The sequence below is a fragment of the Falco cherrug genome, chromosome 11 (assembly GCF_023634085.1).
Source record: "Falco cherrug isolate bFalChe1 chromosome 11, bFalChe1.pri, whole genome shotgun sequence".
Taxonomy (NCBI): Eukaryota; Metazoa; Chordata; class Aves; order Falconiformes; family Falconidae; genus Falco; species Falco cherrug.
In genome coordinates, this window is record NC_073707.1 from 24,052,660 (window position 1) to 24,075,738 (window position 23,079).

The 23,079-nt window shown below is 39.8% G+C and overlaps 2 protein-coding genes across 4 annotated transcripts in view; one reads left to right on the forward strand and one right to left on the reverse strand.

The window, feature by feature from the left end:
- Positions 1–372: 372 nt before the first annotated feature.
- Positions 373–20,273, forward strand: DCUN1D1 (defective in cullin neddylation 1 domain containing 1). 2 transcript variants are annotated; one of them, XM_055723692.1, is made up of 7 exons: positions 373–568; positions 9,334–9,550; positions 10,819–10,987; positions 11,568–11,698; positions 15,486–15,568; positions 15,812–15,908; positions 17,448–20,273. In XM_055723692.1, exons 1-7 carry the CDS (start codon positions 566–568, stop codon positions 17,525–17,527), a joined length of 780 nt encoding a protein of 259 aa, XP_055579667.1. In that variant the 5' UTR covers positions 373–565; the 3' UTR covers positions 17,528–20,273. The 2 variants fall into 2 exon arrangements, with proteins under 2 accessions (XP_055579667.1, XP_055579666.1); XM_055723691.1 differs by lacking the exon at positions 373–568 and adding an exon at positions 1,203–1,221.
- Positions 19,931–23,079, reverse strand: part of ATP11B (ATPase phospholipid transporting 11B (putative)) — a 72,859-nt gene continuing 69,710 nt past the window's right edge. Inside the window, exon 30 of one of the 2 annotated variants that reach the window (XM_055723683.1) lies at positions 19,931–22,731. In XM_055723683.1, the coding sequence (XP_055579658.1) occupies positions 22,539–22,731 (193 nt within the window). In that variant the 3' untranslated portion in view covers positions 19,931–22,538. The remainder of the gene's footprint in view (positions 22,732–23,079) is intronic. The other variant, XM_055723686.1, reaches the window with a different exon arrangement.

Consider the following 23,079-nt stretch of genomic DNA (forward strand, 5'->3'; position numbering starts at 1 on the left):
CCGCCCCCACTGCAGCTCCCGGCCGCCCCCACTGCAGCTCCCGGCCGCCCCCACTGCAGCTCCCGGCCGCCCCCACTGCAGCTCCCGCCCGCCCGCGGCCTCGCCTCGCCCCAAGCCCGGAGCCACCCCGCTCCCGACGCCGCAGTAACACCAAGGACAGCGGGGGGGCTTCGCTTCCCTTCCCTTTACCCTCCCCTTCCCTTCCCCGGGCCCAGTCCCCCCGTGCGGCGCCCCCCACCTCAGCTGCGTGCGACGACCGACCGCCATCGGCGCCGCAGCCCCAACGCCGCGCCGCGGGTGCCGGCCGCTGCCCGCTCCTCCCGGGGAAAGGGCGGCCCCCGCGGGCAGGGGAGGCTGCCGGGCCGCCCCCCGGCCACAGCTCCCGCCCGTCGCGCCGCGGCCGCGCAGCTCCGGCTCCCGGCGCGGGGGATGCGCCGCACTGCGCATGAGCGGGAGGCGGCGGAAGGGCCCGTGAGGAGCCGGGAGCTGCCGCCGCCGGAGGAAGCCGCCGTCGCCCTCAGTCTCCGCCTGAGCCGGGAGGGAAGAGGCCTGCACAGCCCTCAACATGGTGAGCGTCCCCCCGGGGTCGCCCCTCGGCGCGGCCCGGTGCCGCGGGGCTGGCCGGCCGCGGCGGAGCCGCAGGGGCAGCTGGGGCCTAGTCGTGGCGGGCTGGGGTGTCCGGGAGCGGCTCGACGGGAGCGGCGAAAGGGCCGGTCCCGGGGGCTCCGCAGCCGGGGCGCGATGTCCTGGGGCCGCGGGCGCCTCGGGCCTCCGACCAGGCAGGTGGGGAGGGCGTGCGGGGCCCGGGGAGCGCGGCGGTCGGGGCCGCTGGCCGCGGGGCGGGCGGGCAGGAGGCTGCGCCGGGGCAGGGGCAGCGGCGGGGCCTAGGTGGGGGGCGCCGGGCCCCGCGGAGGCCGCCGGGCGCTGTCAGGCCGCCTCCCGGCCAGGCGGTGCCCGCTGGCGCGGCGGGTGAGGGCTCGGGCACCTTTGTGCGGGACGGGGCAGCGAGCGGCGATTGCGGGCAGCGCGGTGTGTGCCCGCCGGGGCCGTGAGCCGCAGGGGCTGCCAGAAACCGAGGGGTGCTTGGAGTTTTCCTCAGGATTTCAGGTGGCTCGGGGCCCATAAGTACGCTGTCAGTTCACTGGGAAACTTGGATATATTGGTCCTTCTTGAACTGGGATTATGTTGGAGAATTTCTTGACAATTTGTTTTGTCGTTTTGGTAAGGCTCCTATTCATGTAAGTGTTGTAAAGAGTACCTGTCTATCTTCCATTTTCTCTGTAATATTTTTTTCCTTATAGCTGAGGATTTGCTGTAGACTCTCAAATCATCTGACTTTCTCCCATCCCTCTTCCAAAGAGAAACTGCAGTGGTTGGAACAAAACTTACTGTTTGCCTAAACAAAAGAAGATGACATTCCTCAGCAATGGGGGGGGAGCTTACTGGTCTCTTGCACGGTGTCTTATGCACCTGAGGGAACGTGTCTGTAACCATACTTCTGGTCTCTTGTCAGTATGCAAAAGTTGTACAGCTTTAGCTACAGCTGTACTGTTTAAAGTAGTATTTTTTTGTAGCAGCTGTATTGTCTTAGGAAGGATGTAGGAGGGAGTCTAAAATCTACTGGTGTACCCTTATTGGTATAAAGATATCTTATACATGCAGTTAATGTTATTCTGGCAAACAGTGCTAAAAGCATATTAAAAAAAATAAAAACGTCACCTTTACCTGATGGAGTTATGTTGGCATAAGAATTTGGTTAGCCAGGATTTAAATTAGTGGTGCAGTATACAGGCCTCTAAAAAACTTGGCACTATGTTACTGGTATAATTTTTAATTGAATAGTTTGATGTAGATCTTCACTTGAGTTTTTTTATGGGAGCTTAAAACTAAAGTCCGGGTAAAGTTAAGACACCTCTACAGTCTGAGTGTAATTCTGCAGTTCTGGGACTGTCTCAAATAGCACTTATGCAGTAATGTTACAGAATTTTTTATGAAGATTTTTTTCTATAACGATCACCTAAAGCTGTCTCACAGCATATGCAGTGCAGGTATGCAAAATAAATACACAGTTGATGTCTTGTACATACATATATTATTGGCTGGCTATGTGGTTAGAAATTTAAATTGAACAATACTGTAGTAAGTGGCAATATAACAGAAATTGTGAGGCACGTTATTCTGAGAATAGCTTTCTGTGAGAAACAGCAGAATCCTATCTGCTTAGTCTTCTTGGAAATACTGAACTGAAGAGCTAGCAGATACTTTCCGTGGAACAATAATATACTGATAAATTGGTATTTATCAGATTGGAGAGAGTCTCTGAATACACTAGTCATCGCCCTGAGCACAGTTGTTAGGCCCTATGCAAACGATTGTTTTCCAGGTTGTGCTTGTTGACTCTGACATCCAGGTGAAAGGATGACATAAGACACTGAAGTGAGGCTAAATGACAGGCTGCAGCTTTTATAACTAGTAAATACAGGTATGAATTGTTTCTAGTGCCCAGGTATAGGATTCTGTACCTATACTTGTGGTATGCCAAAATCCTCTATTTAGTTAGGGGAAAGAGTAGGGAGACTTCTTCACGGAGATCTGAAGTTGTCCACCCAGAAACATGAGATTCAACATCCCGTTTTTCTGCCGGTATGCGCTAGTGCTCTGGCTAGTCCTTCCAGTGGCTGCGGCAGGTTCCTGGGGCCAGGTTGCTCGTCCAGCACAGCAAATGCTACGGTAGAGGCTCCTGCAGCTGGGGCCTGGCTCCTGCTCGCCCATGCAGCACCACCAGTTCGAGCACTTCTGGCTCTGACTTGGGGTTCATACGGCCAGGGCTTTCTCGGCAAAGGTTCCTGGCTTTGAAGTGCCTTTGTCCAATGTCTGGAAGGAAAACCATTACAACAGCCTGTTAGACTCACTCTGGCCATTGGGGCAACTTGAAAAATGTTTTCTGTCCACTGCTCAGGTACACCACCCGGACAGCATTCCTAGGGTTGCTGATAGCTATCTGCCTCTCTTACCCACATTTTCACTTGAGCTGAGTAGCATCTGTAGAAGTGGTCTCCTTCACCTTATCGGTTAGTATGTTTCCACCTCACCTCATCGTGAGGACAAGTAATGTGCCTGCAAATCAAAACAGAGCAGCAAGCTGGTCCATTATACTCGAAGCCATCTTCTCTGAAGAGAAGAGCTACTGCCTAGGCAGTACTATTCTGAATGATTCAATTAATTTTGGACTATGTGTGATAATCAAGGGAGGTGTGTGAGTTTCCATATCTTTATCCAGAGCCAAAAGCTAACCTTCTCTCTATTTACATTATCTATTGTAATGTCCAGTTCGTGTTCTCTGAAGAATATTTCTATGCTGATAAATACATAATTTCTTACTGCAAACCTCAGGTGACAGGAAGTTGTAGAAATCTAGTATTACAAGAATTTAATGGCTGACGCTGTCTCCTGTGATGATGTTGTACTTCATGACATTGTTATGTAGTGTTTAACTCAAGCTGTTCTGCAAGGCTGTTTTGTACTGTGTATATTCATGTCTGTAGCAGTTTGTTGATATTAATTGTTTTTGGTTTTGGTTCTCTCATACTAAAACTTGTAGATTCTTGGCATTATGCTTAGGATGGAGTAGTCGGAGTGCTAGACAAGATGGTGCGTGATCTTGTTTCCTCTCCAGCCTACGAGAGAACCCTTTGAACTTACACTGTAAAATCACTTTTAACTAGAGCCATGAAAAAATTATTCAGGAATATGAGCTACTCTGAGAACAAGGTGTGAAATTTATTACGTAGCTCTTGATATTTTACTCATGTTTTGGTGGTGCCAATGCAAATGTAAGGTATGAATGCGGCTTCTAATCGCTGAGTAGAGCTTCTGCCCCCGACCAGAGTTAAGAAAGCTAAACAACTGACAGCTTTGTTTTATCCTTTTTTAATTGAAAAAGCCCTGGGTTTTCATGTTTCCTTAACATCTCAGGTTAACATGAATTACCTTAAAACACTATTACAACTACTGCATTCTTCTAGGTAGCTATATATTGATCTTCTACAAAAGACTTTCTACCCATATGCCAATACTGAAACAATTTTATCCCCTAAAAAAGTTACAGGGTGTAAAAAGCAACTTTGATTTTATGTTGCTTGTGATTTTTTTCCTTGCATTTTATATCTCAAGAGACCTTGTACATTTTAAAAGTTTTGTTCTGTTCCATTGCAGACAAATGGATTTTACACCGGTTTGAAACAGAAGCTTAAAAATGTTCTGAGAATCATACTTTGTGTGCCCTCTTTTTGAGAAACTGCTGTAGGAAAATGTAGTTGAAGGTTATGTTTGTTTACATTACACAGAAAGTATGCTATTTACTTAAACTGGTTTTGTCTTTAACTTGGATTTATATGGTTTTCCATGTAGTATACCTGTATGCTGTCACAGTTGGTGGATTAAAATGTAATTCAGTGTATTCATAGACTTCTGTTGTTGTGATGAACTTTTGTTTTCTCACCAAAGAAATACTCATGATTTTGCCTTTTAAACTTCAGCCATGTATTTGTTCAGTACAAGCAGTAAACCAGATTATTTGGAGCTGTCTTGTACATTGCTTTAGTGGATACAGCCCAATGTGGAATGATTCAGATGCTGTAAGGGAGCAATATTCTCTTGACCATTAATGTCGCATAAAGATGCCACAAACCTGGCAGTTGTGATAGGTAGGGTTGTGACATGCGCAAGCCCGTTCTGTGTGCGGGCTGAAGTTATTCTGTTTGAACTGACGTCACTGGGGTCCTTTGAAAGTGCAAGGATGCTTCCGGCAGCCAGGTCTCTAGGTAGAGTTTAAATGCAGTTAGTATAAAAACCTAGACTTTGTGGATGTTGATACTATTTTAGAAAAGGCTTTTACCTGTCACATGCATGAGAACTTAACAGGCTTTTCTGTGAGTCCTGACTGAAACAAAAGCACAGATGTCACATCGTTCAAATTCCTTCAGTTAGCAGTGAAACTAGCAGGAATCAGATCATCTGTTGGCGGTGGCTGGGAAGGGGAAGGTGAAAAGCAGTTACTCATTAAAGAGTAACTGCGAATGCCTTCTTTGGGGGCCCTAAGGAATTTTGGGCAGGGATGCTTCAAACTGATTGTGCACTGCTTGTCTAGCTGGTGGCCGCATGCAACCTTTGAGCATAGGGTTTTGGTAGGAATCTTCAGCTCTGGTCCAGGCAGCATGAGATGAAGGTTGTTACTGTTTCCTATGGACATTATTCAGGAGAGTGGAGCCCTCATACAGCTATTAGCTATACAGAAAATGTTGATGCAAGTGTGCAGAACTAATCTTTGCATTTGAGGTGGCTAAAAATTGAGTGCAGAAGTTAAGGAAAGACAGCCATGTAGTCAGAGTTGGCATTTTTTTTCCTTCTAGACTGGGAAGGCTTACTTCCCTAGATGGGGGAGAGTTTCAGTCTGAGGCCAGAAAAAAAAATACGTGGGGGATAAAAAGCCCGAGTATTTTATATATATATATATATATATGTGTGTTTAATCTTTCACTGAAGTATCTGATCAAGGATGTGTTATTGAATTAGAGTTATCAAATCTGGTACTTCATGGGGAGAGGCAAATTTTATTTTTAAAATCTATGTTATAGCATCAGTTGTTTGTTAGAATGATGTAATTATTGTAGTTTTAAGAATCTACATAATGTAGCTTTTCATTTGGCGAAGTTATTCTGTATTTTGAAAGTTAAGTTCACCTTCTGTCTGTTACAACATAGAAGGCAGCTTGGGTATCACACAAACTTCATCAAAGGCTTGCAGGTCTGAATTTTTCCTTTTCCCCTTACCCCATGGGGTAAGACTTACTAGAAAATTTATTGCATTTGTTTTCCATTGGTTTTTACTTGTATATTTTAGCAAGACAGGTAACTGTTAAATAAAATTCTGTCCTCCTTTTTAACTAGTGTTAGAGTTGAGCTACTTTAAAGGGATTGCATTGCATTGCAGTACATACAGCTGCAGCGCAAGGTATTTGTTGCCTGATGACTACAGGATTAAAGGTTACAGGGTGCTCTGGCTTCTGTACTGCACACTTAAAACAATAATAGCCTGTTAGAGCTCAGCTTCTAGAAATAGCCCTTAAAAGTGCAGAAGGCTTGGAACCTGTTCCTGCTTGAAGTGTGGGTTTTTAATGTGATGAAAGAAGGGCTATAATAGGATAATAAAAACTCAGCAGTAATTTCATCTCTTGCTGTCCTGTCCTAGGCCTTCAAAGAGTTGTCCAGTTACTTAGGATGTGGAGTGTCTTGTCCATGTTGGCAAGCTTCTGCGGAAACATTCATCAAATATAAAGAAAGAGCTTTGGCACTTTTTCACTAAAAATAAACTCGTATTTGACCAGTGAAAATACTGTTATTCCAGAAAAAGATTATGGCGGAACAGTGTGATTTATTGCATCTTAATATATTACTGAATGCTATACTGATTGGTGTCATTAGCTGTTTGACTCTTGGCATATTCAGTGTTCTTTTTAAAAAGGTTTTGTATTGTTACAATCACTTAGGGAGTCCCATGTGCGGGAAGATCTCATGTGCATACCTAGGATTTAAACTTTATCATAAAAGTGATTTAAGCGGCATTTTTATGATCTAATTTCATTCTCCTTTTATGTGACAACACACAAAATACACTACCTTTTGTGGTCTTGGGCATCGGTGGCAAAGCCCTTTTAAACCTGTTCATTGACTTTTTGCTGTATGTCATTGCTTTTAGAGTTTACCCTTGCAGGATAGGGCAGAACAAAGCCTCATAAGGTTTTACAGAATACTCAGTACTAAAAAGGCTGTGCATACTTATGTGTACATGTTTTTTTTAAAAAAAAAAAAACACCAAAAACCCAACCAAACAAAAAACTAATGATTAAAGGCACCAGTTAAAAAACAAACAAACAAAGAACCCCAACAACCAAAAGAAAAACAAAAAACGCCAACAAAAACAACTAAGGTCGTATGTGTCTGCTCTGTAGTGCAGCTGAGTCTGTGGTGATGCAGCAGTCTGGCTGCGTGGAACTGATTTGAGGAAGCTGGTAACTGATACAGAAAATTAGCTTTGGGATTGTGTCATCTTCATTTGGGATTTCATTCAATGGTTTGTTTACAATGTATGTTTTTAAAAGTGCAACTAAAAATCCATTAGTCATTTCTGGAAGTCATTCCACATGGCTTTGTCAGCATAAGTGATTTTTGTGTGTGAGTTTGAGCTAGGTATTGTAGGGTGCCGAATGTCTGCCGTGAAACTTGAAGCATGCACAAATTGTCAGCAGCGGGTCTTCACAGGACCTGCTCTGATGGCTTGACCTTTCCCCGGAACCTGAAACTCTTGAGTTTCAGAAACATGTTTGTAGCAAAAGGTCCAGCGTGAGAAACTTATTCAAGAGCTTCAAATAAAGCAGACACACATTGTAACTTTAGAAGTAGTATAGCCTAAGTAAATGTCACTGTGTTTAAGCCTGCAGTATGTCCTAAAATTCTGACTTCACCTGAGTATTATATCTACAGGGTTGTTGTGATTTGCGGAGGGATTACAAAAAATATTTTTTTTACAAGGGATCTTTAAGGGTGTTGGTCTGTTTAGTATATTATGTGAGTGTCTGTTTAAGCCAAATGTGTTGCTGTTGTACTTTTAAAAATAGTTTAACTCTGAAGCTGGTAACTTAACTACTCTTACAACTAACAGGTTCACATTCACTGTCATCAAGCAGCAGAAAAACGATTTTGACTTTTAGGATGGATGAATTTGTGTTCTGAAGCTAGGGGTTTTTTTGTAATGATAATGTGACACTAATTGTCCTTTAGAATTAAGAGCTTGAGCTTGTACTGCTCTTAAACATTTGTGCTTTGGCTGACGACAGTTTGTCCCACTTAGAGATATTTTTTTTTGGCCTTTTCCTCCATACTCACCGAGGAGGAGCCATGCACTTGGAAGTTACACTAATGAACTCAACATACAAGTTTTGTTAGAATGCAGGGTCAAGCTACAGTAGAAATACTTGTGCCACGTGAGAAGTCCAATCCTGACTTAAAAGTCAGAACTGCTATTTACCAATTTGTAGTACTAGGAGTCTTTTTGCTTTGAATATATTGAGTGAACTTTAAAACTGAATTTGGATTTAGTGCAAGAGCTATGTGATTGCTTTCTTTGGTCAGCAGTTAGTTTTGTGTAATGAATACCCTTGAAATACTGACTGTGCTTCTTGTTATCAAAAACGTCCTTGGGAATCCCTCTGTGCTGATAAATCACTGGCAGCAAGTTCTCCTTTCAGTTTTGCGCTAGAGCAGAGGGGCATGTCTCTTGGCCTGGGCAGGAGGCCTGAAATTCCAGAGCTCTCACCTTGGCTCCTCACTCCCTTGCCTGCCTCTGGCAAAATTACTTACCTTTTTTTTTCCTTTTTTTTCTTTTCTTTTTTTTTTTTTTAGCTAGCTTCAGTTGCTGCACCTGTGAAATGGAGACAATACCTCCTCACAGGAATGTTTTGCAAATTATTAGGTGGAGTTGAGCACCTTCAAAGTGAAGAATCTAAACAACAAAACAAAAACTTTAAGCTGTTTTGGTGTGTAGCTCCCTGAAACGCGTGACCCAGCCTAGTGGCGTTTGGTGCCATCGAGAGGCAAGAGATCCTGTCGCTGGCAGCGGGGTCTCACCCCTTGTCCTGTACTAGCTGGTGTTTCTGTTAGTTCAGGCAACTGGGACTAAATGAATCGCCACTCTCTTTTGGTGATGGTAAGCTATTAAACGGCCTGTTCTGCGGCATCTGTTGAGGCAATTAATCTATCAAATATTTTGATAGCCATGGGCTTTATTCAGGCATCTCAGTTGCCCTTTTTTGGTAAGTGTAGTGTTCTATTAAGAGGAGGGTTTTTTTCTTTTTTAAAAACAAAAATTGGTTTAAATTAAAGTGTCCCAATTTACAGCTGTATATGAATTTGCTATGCCCTTCAGCTCTCTCCAAGTATGCAATAAGAATACCCATCTTTTATTTCTGTGATTGTTTTGTCGGCATGATTTTTGTGATCATTTAACTCAGCTTTGTTACAAGGTAAAGTACCTAGAATGAAGGTAAGTTTAAATTAAAAAAAAAAAAAAAAAAAAGAGAATATGTTGGCTTGAGTGTCCGACTGCCCCATCAGTTAGAGGAAGTTTAACTGCTTGGGAAAATTATAAAAGGTACTGATTAAAAAAAACAAACCAACAAAGCTGTACTGAGGTTGTGTCCTTTTTTTGTTTTTTGTTTTGGTTTTTCTTTTTCCTCAGTAAAACTTTTCTAGTTACAGTATTGTCTGTTTTTACTAGAACAAGTTGAAATCATCACAGAAGGATAAAGTGCGTCAGTTTATGGTCTTCACACAATCTAGTGAAAAGACAGCAGTGAGTTGTCTGTCTCAAAATGACTGGAAGTTAGATGTTGCAACAGACAACTTTTTCCAAAATCCTGAACTTTATATACGAGAGAGTGTTAAAGGATCATTGGACAGAAAGAAGTTAGAACAACTATATAACAGATACAAAGGTGAGTACTGTGAATTTTCAGGCTTATTTCCTAGTTGTATATATGTATACTTAATTATAAGTATTGTTGCAGCTGTGCTCTTGTGCTTGGAAATCTTAACTGACTCTTTTAGTTTTGTTTTCCTGTTCGTAAAAATACCAATTAAAGGAGAATATGTGTAGGCTTCTGCTTCACAAGGGTTACATGCGGTTGCTTTATGTGCTCTAAATATATGTACATTTATATGAGATTAGGGTCTGGAGCTGGGATTGTGTGTACAGTGAGTAACTGTAATGGTGAACACAGATTTTAGGTGGTTCTTCTGGGGAAAGCACATCACTCAGGATTCCTGACAAAGTGAAAGGTTGCATATTAAGGATGGATTCTACCTTAATTTTTATTCACCTTGGGCTTATTGTCAGATAGTTGCAAACAGAGCAGAAAAGAAAACAAAGTCTCTCTATGTCTTATATAGGCAGTGTTCAACTGACAGTGTCCTACCACAAATAGTAAAGTGGATTCAGTACAGTAGAACAGCTTCTGTGTTTTAGCACTTCAGAAAAATCTAAAAATGAGTGCTACGTTTTCTGTTAGTTTTCATACGTATGCATAATCCAAGTACCATTTTCCTTAAGTCTTCGTTGGCTTACGTTGGTTAGTGCACTTGAAATGTGAGCATCTCACTTCCAGACCAGATGTTGATTCCTTCGTGGAAAGAGGAGTGTGCCTGGCTGACTTGCAATCGGTAATGGGGCAACGTAACTTTCCTCTTGGAGGTTACCGTGTCCAGTCTCATGCATGCTGGTGATGCCAGAGAATGCATAAAACTAATGTTGACTTAGTAATTTATGGGTAGATTTGATTATTTTATCAGTACAGCTTGTAAATGGACACTGCAGAGTGGTTTATAATGGTACACAGATCAGCATTCTTACCAAAAGTGCCAATAATTAAGTGTGCTGGTGGGAAAGGGCCACTGTTCTCTGTATGGAATGAGTCAGAATATCGTGCATATTATTAGGCAGAAAACAAATATTTGTGCTGCTTTTGTCTCTCAATGAAAACAACATAAGCTTCATTGTATGGGAGATTTTATGGTAGTAACTGCCACAGTTGTTGAAGTTTAACCATTGAAAGTTTAAAATTAATTTTGTTTTTAAAAGTCACTTATAAGGGCTGATCCCAAAAATGGCTTCTTGAAAACGTTTGCTTATCTTAAATGCATTTGTTGAATAAGTCGGCTCTTTCAAAAATCTGTTCTTCTTAATACTTACGTTTATATCCCAAAGATCCTCAAGATGAAAATAAAATTGGTATAGATGGTATACAGCAGTTTTGTGATGACCTAGCTCTTGACCCAGCCAGCATTACTGTACTCATCATTGCATGGAAATTCCGAGCTGCAACGCAGTGTGAGTTTTCAAAGCTGGAATTCATGGATGGAATGACTGAGCTAGGGTAAGTGTGCAGTAAGTGTTGGACACTGACAGTGTAACGCAATATCAGAAACTGGAATGTATGGTGAAAGAGCCCTATTTTGGCAAATGCGCAATCACGTTGTCCTTTCAGACTTCAGAGACATTTTGGAGTCTAGCATCACTTGTCTGCTTCTGCTTTTTATGTGCTGGGTGCTTAGTGACCAAAAAAGGGAGGCAACTTTGAGTCCCGCCTGCCTGGCTTGTCTTTTTCATTTAGTTGCCATAGGGCAGCTCAAGTAGGTTAAGCGAGGATGTTAGTCTGCAGTCTAGCACACCTGGGGTTTCTCTGCCAGATGAGAATGTAGCAGTCCTTATCACGTTTTTCTAAAAATCTAGCAGATTATAGAATCTGATGTATTAGCTAGTAGTGCAAATGGCAATGTGAAGAAATAACAAAAAAGAAATGAAATTGTTGTATAGGTACAGACTAATTAAAGGCTTCCTGAATTTTGTTTTGATAATTGTATTGTATTCCACAAAAGTTTTATAAATTTTTAAGTTGTAACTCATGTTTTATGGCAAAATCAATAATATACAAATAAACGGGCTTTAAAATGCAGGTGTGACAGCATAGAAAAACTGAAGGCCCAGATTCCTAAAATGGAGCAAGAATTAAAAGAGCCAGGAAGATTTAAGGATTTTTATCAGTTTACTTTCAACTTTGCAAAGAATCCAGGACAGAAGGGTTTAGGTAAGTATGTGTTCTTAATTATAAACATTTGTTTGTAAACATGGGAAATGACTGATTAAAGCAGTAAGTGAAAGTGTTGTCGTGCTCCAATGAGTCTGAAAGATAACCACCCCGGGATAAAATAAATCTCACTGTTGTGAAAGGCAGATGTCAATTTAAGGTGTTCAAATTGATAGAAATATCTGCATCATTAATATAGACTACAGAATTTTATGAGAGGGTTTATTCTTTCCCTAAGAATGAGTGCGGCTCTCAGAGGCACAATGGATTATGGCCTGACATTAAAGGTATAATTATACCAGTTAGAATTTGCAGCACTGAACAGATTGAGTTTTCACTTTTAGGATAAATTTAAGCTGTAAAACTGATTTCTCTGTAAGTACACTTGCAGAGTCTCTTGTAACACCAAAAAGGCTTGCAAATGTCTTGGCAAAATAGAATTGGAGTAGTACAAATAGATCAAATAGATTTCTGTGTCCTGGGCTTGATGCCTGTTGCTGTTGTGCTGTTGGTAATAGGTGTCTACCTGCAGCCTTTCCCCCTCCCCCGCAGCTCACTGGATTGTGCTTTTGATTAGTGTTAACAGGTGAACTAGAAGAATCAATTGTTAAAAATAATGACAGAACACCACAGTTCTGATGGAACTAAATGAACAAACTGTAGTTCTGTCTATTCAAAACAGCAAAAGTGAGGAAACAAAACTTTCTTTCAAGCAGTAATGTTAACTAACCAGTGTGCGTATTAATTTATATACAGTGTAGTTGAGACATGAGCCATAACTGATATTCCATGACTTCGTAACTGTTAACTTCTTAACTGTTCTACTTTTGAGAAGAAATGAAATACTGGAAGGCCAGTAGCTTGGCAGCTTCTGATTTTATTTTTCCCAGGAATGAAAATGCCTTAAACTGACTGCCACTGACCAGCTTTGTATTCACATGCTGTGAAGAGATGAGTGTTCTGCTTTGGTTTTTACGTGTGGACCAACTTCTGGGTTAAAATGAATATTGAAAAATAAGCTCCATGTCTTAGTTTTGACTCTGTCATTCTTGAACATCTTTCTCTGTCCTGTCTTTGTTTTCAATTGGATTGTGAGTTGCATTGTCTTAGCCACGCTCTTTTAGCTTCTTCAAAACTGTTTGAAAGTGCTGGTGCATACTTGTAGTCAGACCTGAATCCTGCATGTAAATGAGTGGAGTGATTCTTATTTCTTCTAGAAAGTCATAGTAACTCTTTTAGGTTGCTACAACAAGGATAGTAACTGAATTGTGAGAAGGCAGAAGTTAGGTTATGGAGAGCGTCAGTGTGGAATCAGTTCTGCAGTGTGAATGGTTGCAGGGGTTTGGTTTTTTGTTGGTTTTTTTTTTTTTTTTTTTTTTGTGGTTACCTTTGTAACATTTGAATGTTGTTTTTAATCTTTAAACAGCTTTACACAACAATAAGTATTTTGCAGAATCCCTGTAAGGTGGTAAAAGTGAAATGACAGATTACAGTATCATAATTACATGATCATTATTAATTAATTTTCTCCAAGCTTCAGAATAACAGAACTGCTTGATGTGATATTTTACCTCTTATTTTCTTCTCCATGTTTCTAAGGTATAAGGAAAACCTACACTCTTTTTCCAATCCTACCCCCTACCCCCACACCTAGTGCTATATAGAAATGAATCTTTTGATATCCCAGATTGAACAGACTTCAGTAAAAACGATTTACCAGGAAAACTAAGTTCCTTGCTTAATTTCTCATTCATCTTAAAACTGCTTTATGCAGGTTACCTTCTAGCAGTGACAAAGACAAGTGTAGTTTTCTCAGATCCTTATAGCATATACGTAGCAGAAGGTGGGGGTTTTATTTGGTTTTATTTTTAAATCTGGGTCTGGAAGAGGTGTAGAACTGAGTTTAAAATCTGGATGCTTACCAGACCTTTTGGTGCCAATAAATATGCAGTTCTAGGCATAAATTTATGATAGGGCAGAATAATTCAGGAAACCCTGAAGCAAAAGAATATGGGGAGAAGTACAGTGCTGAAAAGTAAGTGCTCCTAGTTAGGCAATTAATTTTGGAGTGTCTAAGTAACTGCTTGTAGGAGCTTGCAAAGTGATTTTAATGTATATTGGCCTCTAATCTTCCAAACATTGTGTAGTAGTTCAGGCACAGTTGAGGAAATGTGTTTCCTCTGCATAATTCCTTACTACCATGTAAGTACTGTGGGTGTCTTAAAAGTTCTTGTGATATTTGCATCTCATCTGAGAACACCTTTTAGCTGGTATTAGTCTCAAACATTGTTTGCTTCTCTTGCATCAAACTCAAAATGGAGCATATATTTTGAGACTTCCATATTTGATCCATGAGGACTTCCCTGAGCATTCTTTCACTTTCTTACAAAAATCTAAAATTGTATCTTTACTTTCAAACTTTGTGATTTCATAAAATTTCTTTCGAAACATGTAGTTTGTCCTAAGGCATTATATCTTTGTGCTTTACATATTTGGACTCACGTAATGAGTTTGAGGTTGCAGCATCCTGAGAACTGTTGTTGAAGGCCTTTGGTTACCCACAAGAATAATCTCAAAATTGTGTAAGCGTGTTGAAGTGCACAGTTTCTTTACAGTGTTTGTTTACAAACCACTATAAATATGCAGTGATTTGATGACCTTGCATTTTTTATATGTCTGCTATTAATGCATCACAAGTAGATAAAATTTAGTTTTCTAATCTGTTTCCTTGAGGGACTGATCAGCTTAATCTGAAGTTTGTATCTATCAATTTTTAGAAAGACAGCAATTTTAATTGAAAGCTGAAGTGCATATTTTTTTATTTTAATTTTCTGTGAGATACCTTTACACCCTTTACACCTGTGAGATGCCTTTACACCCTTTAATAAGTTGTCATTTTCATCTATAGCTTATTTACTGAGGAGTAGTGACTTCTGTTTAATTTTTCACTGCTTCTTGAAACTCAAACACTACACTTTTGTGTGAAATCACGCCCCTTTGCAACTGATGGAAAATCTACAGATTTTGGATACGTATACTTTGGTCAGGAAGCAGCATAATGTGAACTTGCTAGCTGAGAAGAACTTTTAATAACAAAGATACTAAACAATTCAGAAATTCTCCCTATCACATCTGTCTTCTCTCCAGCAATGCAGAAGTTCATGCTTTTTGTTTGCTATTGATTTCATCTAAGATCTACCTTTTTTTTTTTTTTTTTTTTTTAACATTTTGGGTGCCTGGGGAAGCGAGTGGTTTTCTTGGGTTGTTGCATTTTTTCTTTTTCTTTTTTATCCCTGAGGTGTAGTTGCTCATGTGCCTCTTTGTTCTCACAATAGAATTGTTTATGGAAGACATTTGCTAGACAGCAAGATACTTAAGAACTTTTGATAAAAAAGAAGTCGCTTAACTCTGTAGCCTTTTGGTGTTACTGTACGTACTTGGTGATGGGAGATTGCAGTTAGTAGCATTTTGTAGCATTGTCCTGTTAATGGAGATCACACTTGGTAGAGATTTAGAACTCAAGATACATAACTTTCTTTTATCAGCACTAATAAACAGTAAATGCCTGTCAGTTTGGCCTTTGGCAAATACCAAGGATGTATCAAAATCTGTAAAATACTTGTGTAATGCTTTTTATTTATGGTTGCCTTTTTGTAAAGGATCCATGAGTATATTTGCATTAGATTATTTTTTTAACCTTTATGAATACATGGTTCATCTTGGATACCTGTGGAGATTATATATTTGAAATGTATATCTCTAAAAGTAATGTATTTTAATATTACAGATTTAGAAATGGCCATTGCCTACTGGAATTTAGTACTAAATGGAAGATTTAAATTTCTAGACTTGTGGAACAAATTTTTGTTGGTAAGTTTAAATCTTTACATAAACTGGACTGCAGTATTTTGAAAACTTGGAAGATAATAGTGTATTTCATCTACCTAATAATATAAACATTTTTGACCCACATCCTAGGTAATGCACTTCATAGTGTGAAAACAGAGAAATATATTTTGGGGATATAGATGTGTCCAAGACAGTAAAAATAAATGTGTATAAGGGCTTTTAATTTTTATTTTTAAAATATAAATTTTCCACTCTTCCAAACAGGAACATCATAAAAGATCAATTCCTAAGGATACCTGGAACCTTCTTCTAGACTTTAGTACAATGATAGCAGATGATATGTCTAACTATGATGAGGAAGGTAAACATTTCTATTTCCTTTCATTAACTTTAACTGTGTTTTATGCTACCTTTATTACTGTGTTATCTGCTTTGGCACAGCTGTCCAATAACAGCATAATTAGAATATCACTGGTGATCTAAATTCCAGTTAGAGCTAATTTAATGCATGTTGTTATCATCTGTACGTTACTGCAGGTTTAAAAATGAAATGCTGAAATGTTCTTAAATCAGTTTTCTTTTTTTCTTCTGTCAGAGCTCAGAAATTAATTATTTCATATTGAGACAAACCCCAATATTTGTCCATTTAAAAAACCCACAGATTCTCTGTCAGCGCAGCTCTTGGCATCTTCAACCAAGCAACTGATTAATGGCCTATGTATTTCTTCGCAGGGTCCTCTGGTTATTGCATTTCTTAGTCGGGAATATTTTAAAGTTTGATTGCTTCAGTTTAGGTGAAGATTGGACATTTAATAACATAAAAGTAAAGCTGGCAGCATGCAAGGATTGCGAAACATAACTTACTTCCTACCAGATGTGTTTCTTGTAAACTTCTGTATTGATCTTTCCTCTTCCAGTCCATCTATAGCCAAGAGCAGCTAACTGCCTTCAGTCGCTGGCGGCAGATCAGTTCAGTGAGGGGAGGAAACTGCAAACTTCTGATTCTTCCAGAGCAGAGGGGAGCAAACTTCTAAACTTTCATAATTATGGATAGCTCTCATTCCCTTATCATGAGCAAACGGGCTGCTGCCCACAGTAGATCGATGTAGTTTAGAAAGATTGAAGGCAGAAAACATGTTTTAACGATTTGGAATAGAAATATTTTAAGGGGGAAAAAGCCCCCCAGAACAACCCACGGTTATTTAACCTTCGCATGGCCATCATGCAGATGATGGGGACCTCTTTGGATATGGCTGCCCATAACATGTAAAATGTTGATAGGCATTTTAACTACTTCTTGATAAGGAATATGTAAGAGTATTAATACCAGCCTTCTAGGCCTTTTTACAGTACTGCTGGCTATCAGGGCATGTTTTGCTGTGTTCAGGCATGGCTAAGTGCCGGCTCTAACAGATGAGCATTGCATTCATGTCAGATCGTATTGTGAGCAGTGAGTGAGCAGTATGTTACTATATGCTGCTGCTTACAGCATAGACTGCTTCATCCAATGTTCAGTGTTTTTTAAGCAGCTTCTGCCATCCTGGAGGTCAACTTTGAGTTCTGGTGCCAAAACTGGGACAGTTTTAAGCTAGAATTTTTGTTAGCCTTTTTTCTTTTTTTGGTCAGGAAGGTGAAGGAAGTATGACCCGTCAAAGTGATATGTGTTAACTGGGGTTAAAGGAAGTAGACATCTTCAACCAGCTCTTAAATTTCAAGCAAGAAAATCAAATGACAGGTTATTTTGCTTGAAACTATGCCTAGGTAAATTGGAAAGTAAATAACTTGTTTAGACCTGAAGCTTTACAAAGAATGCCTTGTTGAACCGAGTTCTTATGTTCTGGTCTGTCTCTTTTTTTTTTTTTTTTTCTTTTCTTTTCTTTTTTTTTTTTTTTTTTTTTAGGGGCATGGCCAGTTCTTATTGATGACTTTGTGGAATTTGCACGCCCTCAAATTGCTGGGACAAAAAGTACGACAGTGTAGCACTAAAGGACCCTTCTAGAGTGTACATAGTCTGTACAAATACCTGAAATGGAAAATTGCACAGTCAATTTCTGCTGGCTGGACTGAACTGAAGATCAATCCTCACAATATGTCTGAGGGTTGAGACAAACCTTTAAGGATACATCTTGGACCATATCATATTTCATTCTTCTGGTGGTTTGGGCTTTTCTTCTAGTCTGGACCACTCCTGCCCGTTAAAATTCCAACATTGTGGATTTCATCATGGATTTTTTTAAATATTTTTTTTTTTTGGTGGACCACCCTAGTTTCATCTCCCATAAGTCCTAGAAGCTTTATAATTATTTTGAGGTTTCTGGTTTCACATAAAGCACAATGCTGGTCATCATCAGACAACTATTGTATGGCATCTGAATTATACAGATCAACATCAAAACAATTTTTAAAAGAATCCTTAAATATACACTTGGGGCTAGTTGCAAAGACTGTATTGATAGCACTTCCTGTAAGAGTGATATATTTAAGTGTACTGGGTCTGACTTTCTTTTTTTTTTTTTTTTTTTTTCCTTTTCTGGAAAAGTACAGGTATCGTCTAAGTGAGTTTGATTATCTGGTAAAAACAATTACAGAAATAACCAAGAAAACCCAAGGTTGTTGATACTGGGGTATCTAGGTGCCTATCTGAATGGTTTGATTGTACATCAGCTGATGGTGAGAACAGTTGAAGTACAACACAACTACTGTGCACTTAAAGCACCCGTGTTTAATGTTATAGTCGGCCTTCAGTGAGCGTCATTGAGATAAGCTGTGTGCGTCATGATAGAATCTAATATTCTCTAGGTTATTATCGAAGATATCGGATTTCATTACAGTTTTGAAATGCTTATCTGTCAGAGAAAGGTTTTTCATTTCTGTGGAGATCTAAGACTTGAATATACTGAATTTGTGTCTTAAATGTTTGCTACACAATACAGTATTTTAAATTGAGACATGTAATTTTTATGGTTGAGGTATGATGAAACAAATGGCCCTGTTGTACAAGAAGCTGGCGAGTTTGTGAATCTAGATTTTGAAACCATTATCCTGAGAAGTAAGTTAAATCTTTATAACGTAGAGGTACTGCCATTATGGATGACACCCATCTTTTAATTATTTTGTTGAGTTTTCCTTAAATTGACGTATCACTGTGGTTGCCAAATACAGAAATTAAAAGTAAAGCTTTCCCAAACAAGCACAGATGAAATGTAAAAATACTACACTGGCTTTGTTTGCCTAAATTATTTTGTTGATCAGCACTACTTCTTACCACCTTACTGCATTTAACTAAAGCAAGTTCATTTTGGTCAAAACAGGTTTTATCAGATGCAGTTCTTCTTTCTTTTCAATATTATGGGAACTCTTGAGCTGCTTTCATGCTAAACATGGTCTTTTATTCCTCAGTTACTTGTGAAGAGATTTGATAAATACTACTTTGTAATACAAGCTGGAAAATCACAAGCTCCAGGAGAAAAGACAGAGGGTAGTTACAAGTAAGGACAGAGGTTTAAGTCCATGCTCTAACTAGTCCCATGATAAGGCCAGAATTATTTCTGAGATGAGCAATTGGTACTTGCACAAAACAGCAGAACACTTTTATGCAGATGCCAAAAGTCTTTTAGGAAAGAACTGACTTGAACTGCGAAGAGATTTTTATTTGTACTCCCTGATGCTGACCGTAAGGCTAGCTCCCCTCGTTGCAGTGCCCTCCTAGGAAAAGCCAGTTGTGCATTTATTTCAAGAATAGTTCCACAAAAACACTGCAAACTTTCTCCAGCTACTGGCATTGGCTATGCCAAAAACCGTGTGTGTTGCTGCTTTCAGTATTTCCTTTCTCAATTTTGTGTTAATATAAATGGGGATTTGAAATTATGGGGGGGTGGGGGGGGGTGGGGCGGAAGAAAGCTCTAGAAGGTATCTATGCGTGCTGTTTTCTGTCTTGAGGGTTTTGGTACCGTTTTGGATTGATTAGTTCAAGTATGCTGTGTTTGGAGAGGAGAACTGACTTGCTTTTTATCCCAATACAGCCTTGTCTCTAAAAAAAGTCTGCGATTGGGTAGTGGCGTAATGCCGTGGTGTTTTAAAGAATATTCCTTTTGAATGCAAGATCTTTTCAACAAAATAGTGTTGTCATCAGTTTGGTACTACACGCTTATAATTACTGTGTAATTATAAAGAAATACGTAAAACTTTGACTAATGTTGCAGAAAAGGGTTATTTGTGCTATGATGGCATCTTACAACGTTTTTCAAAATGAGTGGCTGAAGTAGAAACATTGATTTAACAGGGTGTTGTTCTAAGGACAAAATGCCTGGTTACAGGGAATATTTTGTATTGAAACGTGCTCAGATGTGGCCATGTGTTTTTTCCTTTATATATTTGTGTGGGTTTTCTTTTTTTTTTTTAAGAATGCAGACAGTTGCTTACTTCGATTGCTTTAATTTGTAAGTGCTTACGTCTCCAATTTGATGATCTCCCCTTGAATGGATCGATTTAATTTTGCCAAATGTCAAAAAAAAAAAAAAAAAAAAAGGTAAACTCCAGGTTTGTAACCTGTTTTTATACGTTAAATATGTACAAAATTAGAAGTGCCCTGATATAAAACACTTAATCTTGAGATTATATTTAGTAAAAAACCATCATTTACATATCTCTGTAAGTTCAAATGTAACTTCTTACAATCCCTCTCGTTACCAACAGAGGCAATAAAGCTCCAGTGAAATTGCCATGACTTAAGTCTTCTTATGCATTGTTGCAGTGTATTATTTGTAAGTCTTATTTCTGGAGTGTGCTTTTCAGCGGGGAGAGGGGGAGGTATGGAATGCTTCTGCATAAAATACACTTTCTTGGTAAGTTTGGGGGGATTTAAGCATAAAAATAACCTTACTCTAAATGGTTACAAGTACAAAACGGCGCTGAGCTTTCCAGCACTGATGTCACCCAGCACGTGAAGGAAGACACCACACACAGTGCAGCCGTTTAACATGGATGAAGACTACCACACATACAGAAGGTGACTTTTTTACTGCTGAACCTGTTAATAGGTAACTTACGACTTGCTTCAAAACTGCTTTACGATGAAACCTGTACTGAGAAATCCTTACTTAAGATTTATTTTTTTTAAGAATGCATTTAATGAACTTTTGCAATTCACACATTATTGAAATAGTATTGCCAGAAGTCTCTGTAGAGTTTACTTGAGTATGGTAATGCTGAATGGGTCTGGTTTTTAAACCCATGGTGCCATTCAGGCCGCTGAGCTTTCAAGAGTAGATCACACCATTATGTATTGGATAAAATTATAATTTTATCCATCAGAAATATACAGTCAGCTAAACAGTACAAAGCTAAGGGCTAAGTATCTGCGTGAGTAAATATTAAGAGTTTTGCTACAGCTGTCTGTAACTCAAACCTGGCCATTTAAACTGGTACAAAAATCAATGTCCTCCTGGAAGTTCATCCACTAATGTTAACAGAAGCTGCCTCACTGTTGTTATTTGAATGTTTTACATGAAATTACACCTGTTTCCTTTCAAAACTCAATTCTGTGTCTTCAGCGTATAAAATTTCCAGGCCTCCTCCCTTGACGAGTTCATTGGCCAGCTGGCAGGCAGCAGCATGAGCACCCTGCAAAGCAAATTACAAACAAGAAGCTGCCCGGGAAACCTGCGAGGGCGAGAGCTTGGTTATGTTTGCTATTGAAGAAACAGGCGTGAAGCCCACGCTGGGATTCACCACTAAGCAAGCATCCCAGTAGGCTCCCAGGGGAGCTGGGGCTACTGGACCAGCAGCTGGAGGGGCCCCCCCTTACACACAAGGCGCATAAAGTTACTTCTCCTTGCTGGTGGGCTTCCCTCCAGCCAGAGAAGGCAGCAAGGCGAGGCCAGAGGCGCTCTCCAATGCTCACCTCACTGCTCCTGAGGGTCTGGGAGGGGTGGAGGTAGATCTGTGTGCGCCTGCTGGGAACGTACCTTCAGCCTGGCCCCTCAACGATCCTGGCACACAGAGCAGCAAGCCTTGCTTTACTGTGGCGTATTTGCCATAATTAAAACAATGACTCAGCTAGAAGTGAAAGTTTTATTTAATAAATATACTTTTAATAAACCATTTTTAAAACAACGTCTACTGACCAAGCTGTACAATGAGCAAGCACACAGACTCGCTGTCAGAGAATCAAAAAGAACATGAGGCAGCCACAGTGTCAAGAGGTCCATAATTCTTTGTACTAATTATTGCTACGGTTTCCAGTTGCCAATGCCCCTTGGTTACCTAAAATTAAGCATCAACATCTTTAAAAAGGTACTTCTTGCAGTTCAAGTTTTTTTCTTCAAAAAAGCAGCAGAACTTGATCACTCTTCAATAAAAAACCAGGAGTCTAGATGATTCATTACTTTCGCATGCATAGGACCTGAAATCTCTCACAGGCCTGTAACTAGGAATTGTAAAAATATATTCTTTGCTGCAGTAATGGTATCTTCTTTATACCTGAAAGTGAGTCTTTTTTAACAATTTTCCCCTTTCTAAACTATATGCCCCATAGATTCCGTTTTCTCCAATTGCCAAAATGTAAAAAGGTTGAAAACCTGCTGATGAACAAAATAATTTCCTTTAAAACTGCTGAGGAAAAGATTACTGTACACCACAGGCCACTTAGGTGCTACGTCTGGGTTTCTTTCAGACAGGTCACACTTTGTATCATACAGAGCAGTGAGTGCATTTCATTTCTTTCCACTTCATGTTACACATATAGAGGTCTCTTAGCCCATGGCCCCTCCAGTTCTACCCACTTTATGCATTTATACAAACTGGAAACAACAAAAAAAAAGTCGTATCTACAGTGCTGACAATTGTATGTACTTATTGTAATACAACATCATAGTGTGGCAACAGCTAGAGCAAGGCGGATACTCCAGAGTGAAGAGAACATTCCTTTTAACAAAAGCCACAGCAACTTGGGACAGCAGGTAAGGTCTCTGTACCGAGTTTTCTGATGCCTCTAGCAGCAGTATTTAGCTGAAGGAAAAAAAAAACAAACTATGGAAAGCAGAAGCCTTGCAAATACCGATGCAGATGCACTTCTAAGACGACTGACGGCAAGAGCTGATACAGCCATGAGCATCCAATCTTTCCTCCTCCTGTTATAAACTGAGTCATCCCAACAGAGAGCAGAAACCAGACAAATCATGCCACTGGAAGCAAACAACAGAAGCAAAGAACGTACAAAACAACCAACAATAAAAATATTCACTGAAAAAAACCAACCAAAACCCAAAAACCCAGATCTGCAAAGAAGGAAGTCTAACTGGGAAATAATTTAGGAACAGAAAAAAGGCTAAAATTAGTCCATAATGAATGGTTTGCCCAGTTTTAGGAATAACTCCTGTAAAAGAATGATGTCTGTGTAACAAGCAGGTGCAGTGACCATGGTGTCAGAGCTATTCTACACCACAAAAAAAATAAATCTCAAATGGTTCATAAACACTGAATTTCACCAAAATCACTAATATCCCGAAGTATCAGAATTATTAAAAATAATG

Coding starts and splice junctions, on each gene's coding strand:
- DCUN1D1 (XM_055723692.1), top strand. Junction 11,699..15,485: donor TCCAGGACAGAAGGGTTTAG/GTAAGTATGTGT, acceptor TTAATATTACAG/ATTTAGAAATGGCCATTGCC. Junction 15,569..15,811: donor TGTGGAACAAATTTTTGTTG/GTAAGTTTAAAT, acceptor TCTTCCAAACAG/GAACATCATAAAAGATCAAT.